The sequence below is a fragment of the Eptatretus burgeri genome, chromosome 12 (genome assembly GCF_056783735.1).
Source record: "Eptatretus burgeri isolate ZD-2024b chromosome 12, Ebu_testis_v1, whole genome shotgun sequence".
In the NCBI taxonomy this organism is placed as follows: Eukaryota; Metazoa; Chordata; class Myxini; order Myxiniformes; family Myxinidae; genus Eptatretus; species Eptatretus burgeri.
The window spans coordinates 100211716-100224354 of NC_140972.1; the positions used below are offsets into that span (position 1 = coordinate 100211716).

General features: G+C 44.9%; 1 protein-coding gene across 1 annotated transcript in view; it reads left to right on the forward strand.

The window, feature by feature from the left end:
* The window catches only part of BTAF1 (B-TFIID TATA-box binding protein associated factor 1), a 242387-nt gene that overhangs the window by 171221 nt on the left and 58527 nt on the right, over window positions 1-12639 (forward strand). Inside the window, exons 21-23 of the mRNA XM_085849152.1 lie at window positions 4117-4318; window positions 9495-9643; window positions 9959-10111. Of these exons, the coding sequence (XP_085705278.1) occupies window positions 4117-4318; window positions 9495-9643; window positions 9959-10111 (504 nt within the window). The remainder of the gene's footprint in view (window positions 1-4116; window positions 4319-9494; window positions 9644-9958; window positions 10112-12639) is intronic.

A 12639-nucleotide genomic window follows, 5' to 3' on the forward strand; every position in this document is an offset into this window, starting at 1 on the left:
ATCTGAATATGCTGCTGAGTGTGCAAAACTCCTCCAGGCATTTGGAGAGAGGTTCCAGGACATGAAAAGTAAACAGAGAACTGAACATATTTGCCACGCCGTTTAATGTGGAACCAGCTGAAGTGCCTGACAACCTACAACACGAAATCATTGAGCTGCAAAGCAATGACGAGCTCAAAGCTAGGTGCAACAACCTCCCTTTGCTCGAGTTCTACAAACTGTATGTACGTGCTGAGGATTTTTCCCATTCTGAGGAGACATGCACTGAAGTTTGCATCACTGTTTGGGACGACCTACAGCTGTGAGCAGTTCTTTTCAAAACTGGCTCTTGCAAAGACTCGGTTCCGCTCAAGAATGACTGACCCAAACCTGCAAAACCAGCTGCGATTAGCATCGTCATCACTACCACCTGACACCAAACGCCTCGCCAAAGAGAAACAGTTCCAGCCATCGCATTCGGTGAGTCCGATATACGTGTTCAATAATTTTGCATGGCCCTCGAAGGATGTTGTAAAAATCGAAATGGCCCTTGACAGGAAAAAGGTTCCCCACCCCTATTGTAAATAATTGCATTTATTTTGCCGCACCCCATGAATCCTTGCTTTCCCGACTGTACGTTTTATCAAATCAAACCCTTTTCATTATTGCCACCCATGCTTTTCCTCACCCTTATAATAGTGGGGCAGATAACAGCAATTTTTGAGAGGAATCGTGCAAATGATGATACAAGCATCACATTTGGCACATTTTTTCTCCAGGGGATTCTAATCAAATCTGCCTGATTGGCCATTTGAAAATCCAAATTTTGAAAAAAAAATAAAAAAAGTCAACATCACGAATCAATGTTGGATGCTGGCTGAGATTGGTGAATGTTTCAGAAACATCATCAAAGACGTTCCAAGTCTGCCATGCAGTTTTCTTCCCTTTACCGTGGAAGGCAGACACGACGTCACATCCAGTGAACGCATGGAAGTATGGGATCCCTCTGGCTTTCTCAGGCCCTATTGCAGAAACTACCTCATGGACTGGAATACATCGCGCATTGGCTCCTTGGCCAAAGGCAATCCACATGTTCTCAAGACCTAGTTCCTGTAAGGATGGCAGTACAGATATTGCTATGACAAGTACGTCCGTGTCATTAGCCTTAATGATAATGGACTTGCTTCCATCCGTCGTTGCATCTCTGGCGTGTACAAATATTCGAGTGTCAGCTTCTTCGTGACAACATGGAGACACAGCATCCAGTGACTTCCTTGTGTTGCTAATGGCATCTTCTCCTTTTGTGACAATGACTGTGCTTGTCGTCTGTGCTTCACACATCTTTTCCGCAAGGAAGTGAAACAGCTCAGTCTTGTTGCTGTCATCTCGAAGAAAGCTTCTCCAGTTACTTGGGGTCTTACTGGTTCCTGTCACTCTTTTTCTGATTCCTTGCCCCCTTTTCGACCTTGCCTCGGACTTCAGACTTGACTTCTTGTACACATCAAACACGACGTCCACCCTCTCGTACCTGGCACCATAGGATTCCACCTTTGGGATGATGTCTTCTTTAGCATAGTCATCAAATATCTTTGAAGTGCGTGGAGGTAGGGCATTGATAAGTGCTGAGCCATCAATGATGACTGCATCTCCCCTTTGTTCTCTGTCTGGGATGTTCACTTGCGCTTCAAGAATTTCAGCCAGCTGTAACTTCAGTTTTTTTGAAGTTTTATTTATTTTTTTCAAAATTTGGGTTTTCAAATGGCCAATCGGGCAGATTTGATCAGAAAGCTCTGCAGAACAGAAATGCCAAATTTGATGCTTGTATTATAATTTACACGATTTTTCCACTATCTACTACACTATAAATATATTGCTTATGTTCTAAATGTACCCAGCTTGTTTCATCTTTTCCTTCATTGGTTTAGCATGGTCCATACATTTGCTTAGCCAGGAAGTTGTACCCCATTAATTTGCTCTTGTTTGCCAGTGCACACTCACTGAATTGCTCGGCAGTAATCCGGGTGTACGCTGAAGGCAAGAAGCCACCCCCCCCTCCCCCCGGTTCGGCCATCCACAGGTAAGGTATCACACAAGGTAATGTAATGCTGACAGGATTGGCAATGCCAATCGGCATTTGTAGTTGTTTAGTAACCTGCCAGTGCACGAAGTTATCTGTGCCCTGCGGCCTCAGGACCGGGCATTCGGGAGGGATCCGAGTGCTTCCCCTCGTGGCGAGCTTCAAACCCCGACTCCATAACAACATACACCCAATTCCATATCACGGGGCTCTTAGGGATCAGAGTCATCCTGGATATTATATACACCCAATTCAATATCGCAGGGTTCTGAGGGATCAGAATACATCGGCAGCTGTGTTTAAAAATAAATTAAAAGCAGTGATATTGGTGTGAAACGCACTACGAAGTAGAGAGAGGAATTTTTCTGTTTGCATGAATTTTGTACCATGTGATCCTTGGTCTGCTTTTACAAGTTTTTCAATGAGTGCATGTACAGGTCGTGGAGAAAAAGAAATGGAAACACCGATGTGAAGTCACTTAATCGGGTGTTGAGCCACCAGGTACGGCCTGGATGTGCTGTAGCGTAGAGTCCACCAGCGTCAGGAATTTTGCACGAGGGATGCGGCACCATTCTTCCACAAGAAATTCAATCAATTCACACCTGTTTATGGAGGTAGAAAACTCTGTCTCAGGCAGGCGTTGATCCAGAATATCCCATAAAGGCATAAATGATCGATTGAGTTCACATCTGGTGACTGAGAAGGCCATGACACATGGATAACATTGGTGTCATGCTCATCAAACCGTTTGGTGACCACATGTGCTCTGTGGATTGAAGCATTGCAATCCTGGAAGACGCCCTTCCCAGAACAAAAGAAATGCTGCAACATGAGGTGAAGATGATCACTCGGTACCATTAAGTAGCGATTGGCATTGACTTTGCCTTCGAAGGGAATGACTGCACCAAAACCATGGCAGCAAAATGAATTCCACAACATTACAGAACCACCAGAGCCATTCACTGTTGGAACCAGGGTTATAGAGTCGGGTTACACTCAGGGTTATAGAGTCGGTTGTCGCTGCGCGTACACCCGTCCGTTTGTTGAGAACATGGTTGCTGCTCGTGACCAAGGCTCGCGTCCAAGTTTGTTGCTGCTCGTGACCAAGATCGAAATTTACAGTTCATTGATCTTCAGTTGCTCACCTGCTTTGCCTTGCGCTTCAAATTAATGCACGGATATCACGATCCTGGAGTATGCGCTTCTATTCTCTGTTGCCATTTTAAATGACGTCTTTCCCTCGGAGTTCCATGCCGACATCACCTGAGACACCGTTGCTCATGAACCATCAGCAAGTTGAGCTGTCTTTGTCACTGAAGCTCCGACCAAATGCGTCCCAACAATTGCCCCTCTTTCAAAGTCACTGAGGTCTCTTCTTACAGCCATGCTAGTCATAATTATGGGCAACCAGACCCATGCAGCATTTTTATACATGACCCTAAGCATGCTGAGATGTTATTTGCTTCATTCACACATGGGCCATATCTGTGTGGAAGCCGTTGCTTTCAATATACTTCATGTCCCTCATTCACCCATGAGTGTCCATATTTTTTGTCCACGACCTGGACGTATTCCTGTAACGTGCATCGTTGATGCCGAAACCAACATCTATAATTTAATTAAATGGGGTATCATTAAACCACCACCCTTTCAACAAATCCCAGCATTTGAATCTGGTCTTGCACCTCACCTCCAACGAATCAGGGTGAGAACCCTGTTGGGATAATAGGTTTCTGCTCGATCATTCAGCCCTCTGAGCTTGCTTTTAAAATGCTCCTCTGGTTGTTGCAAACTACTGCCCCAAAGTGCATGATAATATTTTGTCATGGTGTCATGTATGATTTCGTGTGTACCATGTGGTTTTGGCCTGTCATTGTGGACACTATTTTAGATCTGTATCTACTCTCCTTTTGTAACCGCCTGAACTGCTGAAAGCTAATCGACAGTGGCTGAGTGCAATATGTGGTTCAATGATTGATTTGTTTCCAGAATTGCAAGTTGCAATTTCTTCCAGTGATCTAACATTTTTCTCTCTTTGCTGTGTTTGCTTGCATTTACAGCTTTTGGATTTGTTGCCACGGCTCTGCACTGGTTTGCAGCATCCTTTCACAGCTGTGCGTCACATGGTAGCTCGTGTGCTGGCGCTACTGTGCCGTCTTGACACTTCAAATGCTGTTGGGACCTTTTTGGAGAGAGTGTTACCTTGGCTTGGAGCCAGTCATGACGACAGCAAGAGGGAGGGTGCCATCGAGTCCTTGGCTTGTATCCTCATTCTCATCCCCTAACTCTAACCCTGTTGCAGCATGCACCAGCACGTGCCGGTTGTGGGGGGGGGGGGTGGCGGAGGAAGTTTGTACACCCATCAACTCCAATAAGGTCTGTTAATGGAAGAAGAAAAAAATAACTCGACTTGTAATATTGCCCAGAGGAGGTTTACGAATGTTGCACAGAAGCCATGTATAATTATTTTGGCAGCCACATAATTAATTAATCTTTTGTATGATAGCATAAATAGAAACATTTTTTTTTAACTAAAACATCACTCAGTGGAGTGCAGAGAGTGGCACTCGGTAGAGCGCATACCTCCAGTAGGCTGAACAGTGAACAGGTTACGTTTTGTATCCCACTGATAGGCTGCATCTGCATTCGGACGTGAACCGAAATTAAATCGGCTTGTTCTTGTCCCTGAACCCAACTCATCCACCAAGTTTCATCCTCCGAATCCGTCCAAAACTTTATGAGATGTGCTCACAAACGGGTGAAAAGACCTCCGTCCACCTCTGGCGGCAGAGGTAACATTTTTCTTCGTTTCAGGTGGTTCATACGATCGGCCTAAAGTGATTGCACTTGTGCATGGTACGCAATTCCAATGAGTTTTAAAACTTCCATTCAAATTCATGGATAATGTTGTCCTCCTGTATGGAAAAAAATCTCTTCAAAAGAGTTCTCGAAACGTCGTGATATGATATTCTTTTGGTTCATGGAAAGTGCATTACAAGTATCAAAGTGTGGTTACCGGGAGCTTCATTTTATTCCAGAAACCAACAGGATTTCATATTCATCTTTTGAAGGCCGTCGGGACATACCGGTCATTGTTTTGAGTTGGGACATCTTGAAAAGAGCCTGGTATGGTCTTGTCGGGGGTGTTGAAGGAACTTCGTGGATTGAATTGACCTCCAGCCACCTTGTACTTGAATGTTTTTTGCGGTTTGAAGTTTGGCAACCTGGAGGCCAGGTGCAGCTTGGGTGCAGTCCCCTTCCAGACTGTCGCTTAATTCTGACAAGATTAATGCGATGTAAATGTTGCCGTTTTGGTGCCGGAGCATACTTTTGGTTCACAGCAAAACTGTGATCCTTTTTACCCTCAATAACCCCACACAAATCCCACCTCTTTCCAAATTTCCAGTTTTTCCTTTCTGAGAATTTGCACTGAATCCATCTTGGCCCGTTGTCTTTCAATAGTCCTCATTCTTCCACGCATCCCTTATTTCTCCATCTCCCCCAATTTTGTCCCTCGTTCCTGCTGTTGGTGTGTCCTCCCTCCCTCCCCCCCCCCGCCTTCCTCTCTTTATACTGTTCATTTTGGCGTGATACATCATGATACAGTCAGTGTTGTAGCTGTCTAGGAAATGCCATTGGCCGTCATGGAATCGGAAATAGAAACTCAAATGGGGTTATTGATATCGCCAAAGCCTGGAAACGTCATTGAGATGTATTGTGATAGTGGGTCAGAGTGAGTCTTTTGGAGAAAAGAATACAATGGTATACACGCGTACATAACTCGAAGACTTTTCACAATCGGAGAGAAATATTTGAGTGTGTTAAATACAATTATAATGATATTTTTCATTACAATTTGTGCAAGAACAATTAGCTTACCTTTGCATGGTGAGTAACAGCTTCTTCATTGGTGTGAACGGTGAGCTTGTTTCTGTTTGGCAACAAATTCAATGTCAGGCTCTGTCTGTGGTGGACACACAGTCTCAATGACTGATGTAGATGTCCATCAGTGATTCTTGATCCAATCTGAGATTTCAGTAATTTCATTAGTGAGAAGGTTTGCTCACATATAATTACTTAAGTTTGCTTAATTCCTTTGGTACCAGGCCTCTCTGGAGACCATATTGACCATTTTTAACCCGAAGACCCCCCTCCCCAAACCACCGAGACCCTTGAGAACCCCAAGACCCATTTTGACCCCTTTTACCTTGAAGACCCTTTCAATACTTTAGATGGACCCTGCATGCTTTTGGACCTTTTATACCCTCTTGAACCCTTAGACCCCTTTGACCTCCACAACTTTCAGAACTCTTTGACCCCAAGAACCTTTGGATCCCGAGAGCTTTCAAACATTTTCAACCCTTGGGGCCCTGAGAATGTTAAGACCCCTTTGACATTAATACCATTTCGACCCCTTTGACCTTTACACCATTTTGACCCCTTGCACCCTTAATACATGTTAAACAGCTTGGACCCTTGTCCATTTCGAGCTTTAGACCACTTTGACCTTTTTAGACACTTCAGATTCCTTTGGACACGCTTAGACCCCTTAGACATTTACATGCTTTAAAGATTAGGCCCTTTCAACCCCTTAGACCCTAACTTTGATTGAATGTACATTTTAGACCCTTTCGACCACTGTTGTTCATTCATCCAGAAGGCGCATGATGTGATCGGCAGGTAAATCAAAACATGTGGCGTGTGAAGATCACTCCCCCGATCTTCAATGGACATAGTCCTACCTCAAAGCGTTATGTCGTCCCAGCGACTCTGTCAAACAGACAAAGATTACATTGTCAACATCAGCGAAAGATCAAACGGAGCCGCCTATCCAGATTCTGGGCTTATTTGCCCTCGTACACACCTTTGTCCTTCCCTGCTCCCCTTCTCTCACCCAACGGAGGGGCCTGTCAAAGCCTGTCATTGTGTGTGTGACATTTCTAGTGCGAAGAGACATCAGGACGAACGGGGTGACAAAAGGGTGGGGGAGAAGAGGACGTGGAGAGGGGTTAAAGCACTCTATGCGTGGGTGAATGTGGCAGGCAGGACTACTAATTGGTAGCAAAGTGGACGGGTAGGTGGAAAAAAAAAATTCCTTTTACTTTCTTAAATACAGTTAACCTTAGTCTGTATACAGTTCATATTATTTTCACATTTCAGAAAGATTAATCAAACAGCAGCGAGGGGCATTATTGCGTTAATATTACATAACAGGCATTAATGCGATGGAATGATTGCACTTCATCATTCAGCTGTTACCCATAAGGCAGTGCAGAACTCCAATATCGTATGATTTCTGATAAAGCTTTTGTACATTGTTTTGAGATACCCCGTAGAATGATCAATCATTTATGTAATCACGCGTTCTCCGAATCTCAATGAGGTTTTTGTTCAGGTCATTGGGCTAATGATATATTCTGCAAGACAAATTCAAGAAAAACCTCTCAAGGGACACTGGATACCATTGACCAGAGTCGCAGGGCTTTACACCAAAGAGGTCACTGATTGACCGTATCCTTGCTCTTCGGGTCCTCACCGAACGCAGACGAGTTTCAGCAGGGGCTGCTTACAGCCTGTGTTGATCTCTGTAAAACGTTTGATTTACTGAATCGGGATTCTCTCTGGAGGATTCTTGGTCTTCAAGGGGGGGGGGGGGGACCAAAACTGATCGATCTGATGTCTGAACTATACTCTGTTACTGAGAGTGCTGTGAGATGTGGTGGTACCATCTCTGACTTATTTCCAGTTGTTACCGGAGTTCGTCAGGGGTGTGTACTGGCCCCCACACTTTTCAGCACTTGTATGGACTGGATGCGAGGGAGGATGTCGGAGAGATTAAGCTGCGGTGCATCGTTTTGGAATGCCAAGATCTCTGACCTTGATTTCGCAGATGATGCAGTCATCTTTGCGGAGACTTTAGATATCCTTTTGGGGGCCCTCGAGGTGCTGAATGAGAAGTCGGACCCACTGACTTTATGGGTTTCCTGGGTCAAAACTAAGATCCAGACTTTCAATGACATCTTGGATGCTGCTGTCCTGTCTGTGCCTGTTTGTGGTGAGGATGTTGAGGTCATGGAGAGATTCACTTGCCTTGGCTGTGATATTCATGTCTCTGCTGGCTGTGAGCCAGAGGTCAACAGACATCTGCGTCGGGCCTGGGGAGTCATGGATTCACTGGATCATGGGGTGTGGTGCTGCCGGTACCTGTGCGAGAGGATGAAAGTCCGAGTCTTCAGGTCCTTGGTGCTTTCAGTCTTGCTCTATGGATGTGAGACTTGGACTCTGACCAGGGATCTGAGATGGAGACTTCATTCCTTTGGTACCAGGTCTCTTTGGAGAATCCTTTGCTATCGCTGGTCAGACTTTGTGTCCAACGAGCGGTTGCTGAGAGAGACTCAAATGAGATTTGTTACCTTCATTGTCCGTGAGCGTCACCTGTAGCTGTATGGACAAGTGGCTCGTTTTCCTGACGCTGATCCTGCTCACCAGATTCTCTCAGCGAGGGTGCCTCGTGAGTGGAGGAGGCCAATGGGCCAACCACATGACTCGTGGTTGCAGCACGTTGATCAGCATCTCAAGGAGATGGGGATGGGCCAGGGATCTGCCTGGGGGATGGCCAGATGGAGGCCCCTGGAGTACGGGTGGAAAATGTACGCAGCGACGCGCTGCTCTGGTGCATGCTCCCATACCTGACCTGATCTGACCTGACCTGACTTCTCGAGCAAAATGAAGATCCATCTGGTTTTCATCAATTTTACAAAATCTTTTGACATTGTCAATCGAGAGGGTCTTTAGATGTTTCTGAGCAAATTTGGATGTTCATATGTGTCCTGTATTTGTTAGTTTAATGAAGGTTTTGCATTCGGATTCCTTTCCAGTTACAAATGGCACTGAACAAGACGGTATTCTTGCTCCAACTCTATTATTATTATAATTATAATTATTATTATTATTATTTTTGTACTGTTCTCTCTGTTGTGTTTCTGGAAGCTTTTAAATGAATTTGATAAAGGTATCTATTTCCGGTTTCGAACTGATTGAAAGCTTTTTAACATCCAAAGGTTTACACTCGTGAGGGAACTCTTCTACTCTGATGGTTGGCCTCTGGTTGCCTGTTCTTGATGAAATTCAATCTATTGCTGATCGATTTGCTTTGTTCTGCACAAAATTTGATCTCAAAATAAATATCAAGAAGACTAAAATAATGTATGAACCTCGACCAAAATTTAGCGATATTGAAACAAAAATGTACATTGATGAAGAGCCTTTATAAATCGTGATGAGCTTGATATGACTTTGATTCACCAGGAGACTCCACCATCGTCATCATACGATTGAATGACAACACCAAACAATCTTTTATGATTCAATTATTGTGGTTATAAAATGGCCGGCATTTGGTTGTTTTCCATCTTGCATTCCTTGACCTCATAATTAGGTGTTATGGAACAACTGGAGATTGAGCTGGTCCCATATCTCCTGCTACTTGTTGTTCCGGTGTTGGGTCGCATGAGTGACCAGACCGAAAGTGTCCGTCTGATGGCCACTCACTGCTTTGCCACCCTAATTCGTCTCATGCCACTGGAGGTATAACAAAAAGAACCTCGTGACCACTCTCAGTGCTGTCTTGTTGTATCAACACCAAACTGATTTTACATTATCATTTCACTCGACCAGCCTTCTTTCACACTATTTACCCAACTCTTTCAATCTTTTTCCGTGCTCTGACCTTGTGCATTACCACCAAACCAAAGCCGACCCACTTGCGCGCACTCCCTGAACCCCACCGACCCACTTGCCTGCACTCGATCCCCCCCCCACCCCCCGTGACTCTCTTGCACGCACTCCCTCCTGATGAAACCCACCACTCATCTGTTGCCTATTTCCTTTTTTCCTTTCCAGGTGGGAATCCCAAACCCACCTGGCATGCCAGAAGCTTTGGTCAAGCAGAAAGAGCGAGAACGCAAGTTCCTGCAGCAGTTGATGGATGGAAGTCAGCTTGAGCCTTACACTATGCCAGTGCCCATCTACGCTCGACTTCGAACCTATCAGCAGGTAATCACAGATTGCTTTTCAATTGCATAGGCTGTATCGAAAGGTATTTACATTTTGAAGGCCACGTCGTGTTGTGATGTCATGTGATCAAGTTTGTGCATTGTTTTGTCTCCATGTGGCCAATTTGCTCACTTCTCGATCATGTCCTTCAATTCACTCTGTTATGAGGTTATTTGGGGTCTGTATTTAGCATTCCGATCCATAAATTTACTTGTGCTGGTCGATATCATACTTTTGAGCTCACCTGGACTTTAGTCAGATGAGCTTGTGCGATCGAGCAGTCACTAGGTGAGTGAGTGAGTGAGTGAGTGAGTCAGTCAGTCAGTCAATCCATAAACACTTCAGTTATTATCGCTTGAAGCAAACACACAATTTTGATGAAACTTGGCCACAAGCTTCATACCTGATGCCCAACAAAGGTTTATTGACCGCATCAAAATTGGCGCTCATTGAGGGGGACTTGACCCCCCCACCCCCCTCCCCTGAAAAAAAATAGGTATTTGCTCTCTTCTCCAAAACTACAAACACGATTTTGATGAACTTGACCATAACATTCATCAGCCATAATGTACCAGAGTATATCGACCACATCAAAATCTGCGCTCATTAAAGGGGTGTACGGAGGGGGGGGGTCAACCCCACCCCCCCCCAAAAATAGGTATTTGCTCTCTTCTCCGAAACTACACACAATTTTGATGAAACTTGACCATAACATTCATCGCCTGTGATGTACCAAGGTTTGTTCACAGCATTAGAAAGATTGGGATCTAAGGGGTTTACAGGGAGTTGCCCCCCCAATATAGGTATTTTCTCTTCTCAGAAACCACACACACAATTTTGATGAAACTTGACTACAACCTTCATCACTCGTGATGTTCCACAATTTGTTCACTGCATTTAAGCTCTTAATTTGGAGCTCTTATAAACTCTGCATCATCCTGCCGATGAGCGGAGCATGCTGCCCGAGACATTGTGACCGACTTTTACTTTTTCTTCTCTTCGTTTGCTTTGGAGTTTTTAAAGTATAAATAATATAAATAGCTCTTTTAGGAGCTTTTCTTTTATACACTGTCGAGGCTCGTATGAGAGCTGACACAGAACGTGCAACAAGGGGAGCAGGAGACAAGAGGGGTGGGAGAGGGAACGAAAAAACAGTGGGGAACAGAAACACGAGGAGATATGTGGAAGGGAAAGGGATGGGGCAGGGTACACAGGGTAAAGAAGATGGACACCACGGGGACTTTCAGGAAGGAAAGCAGGGAATATGAAGAAGGTGGGTTTGGGATAGAAAAGATTGTGGGTTTGGATGGGGGAAGATAAGAGATGGTGCTGAACAGCTGTTTTGAAGACCTGGAGGGAAGAGTCGGATTGAGGAGAGTGTGGGAGTTTGTTCCAAAGGTGGGGAAAAAGATAAATGAAAGAGTGAAGATGAGCAGTGATTGTTGATTTTGGTAGTTTTACCAGAAAGGGGTTGCTGGCGGACCTTGAGCACCCTGCAGAAATATGGTGAGGACACATCACAGATAGAGCGGGGGGTGGGGGGGGTGAGGCCGGATAGGAGATGGAAGAAGACAGACCACCGACCTGCCTGCGGTGATGCGGTGATAGACCCAAAGACTCGGCCTCATCGCGGGAGATACTAATGATCCTAAAAGCCTTGGTTTCCACAGCATGAAGCCGATAAAGGTGAGAGGCAGGAGCACCAGCCCAGAGGGTAGAGCAGTACTCCATCAAGCTGCGGACGAAAGCTTTGTTTGTGCTCAGGAGCTCAGGTGTGCTAAGGAAGGACTTTGCACGATGGAGGATGCCCAGTCGGCGACTGGCTTTGGAGGCCAGCTTGGAGATGTGGCTTTCCCAGGAAAGATCATGGTGGATAGTGATGTCTTCTGCTTTAGTTATGGCATGGAGAGTAAGAGAGATTGTTGATGAAAACCATAAAAATAACAGGGCCCAGAATACTGCCTCGAGGAAATCTGGCCTGGACAGGAAAAGGGAGGGGATGAGAGAAATCCATTAACTACCAATAACCCCTTCATAACACATTCATGTTGTTTAAGCTTGTGATTTAATATTCCAACATGCATTGAATCACATTGGGCCTCTTTATCTTGGGCCACCGTGTGCGTCTCTGGAAGCTGTTACAACGCTAACCACAGCATCAGTTAGCCTACATATCTATAGAAGACCTTTTTTCAAGCCTGAGTCCCATGCGGTTCCGGTTTGACTTCTGGTTCCGGTTCTTGAGTGATGATGGCGGTTCCTCTTCAGGGTCTCTACCGATTTTCTCAAAGATAAGTTTTCCGGTCATTTTTTCGCGTTTTTAATGTAATTTTGTTATCTCTGTGTTTACTGTGTGTTTCTTGTTCGGTCTTGTGTTAAAACTTGTGCTAATTGTTGAGTTTTCCTCGTCTTTTCATGTCAGGCTTCCTTGAGGCCTACGCTTCTTCCTGTTTGTGTCCACGTCGTGTTTATTGTATTTTCTCCTTATTTCCATCAGTTTTTATTTTCTCCTCTTTTCCCTCCATCCT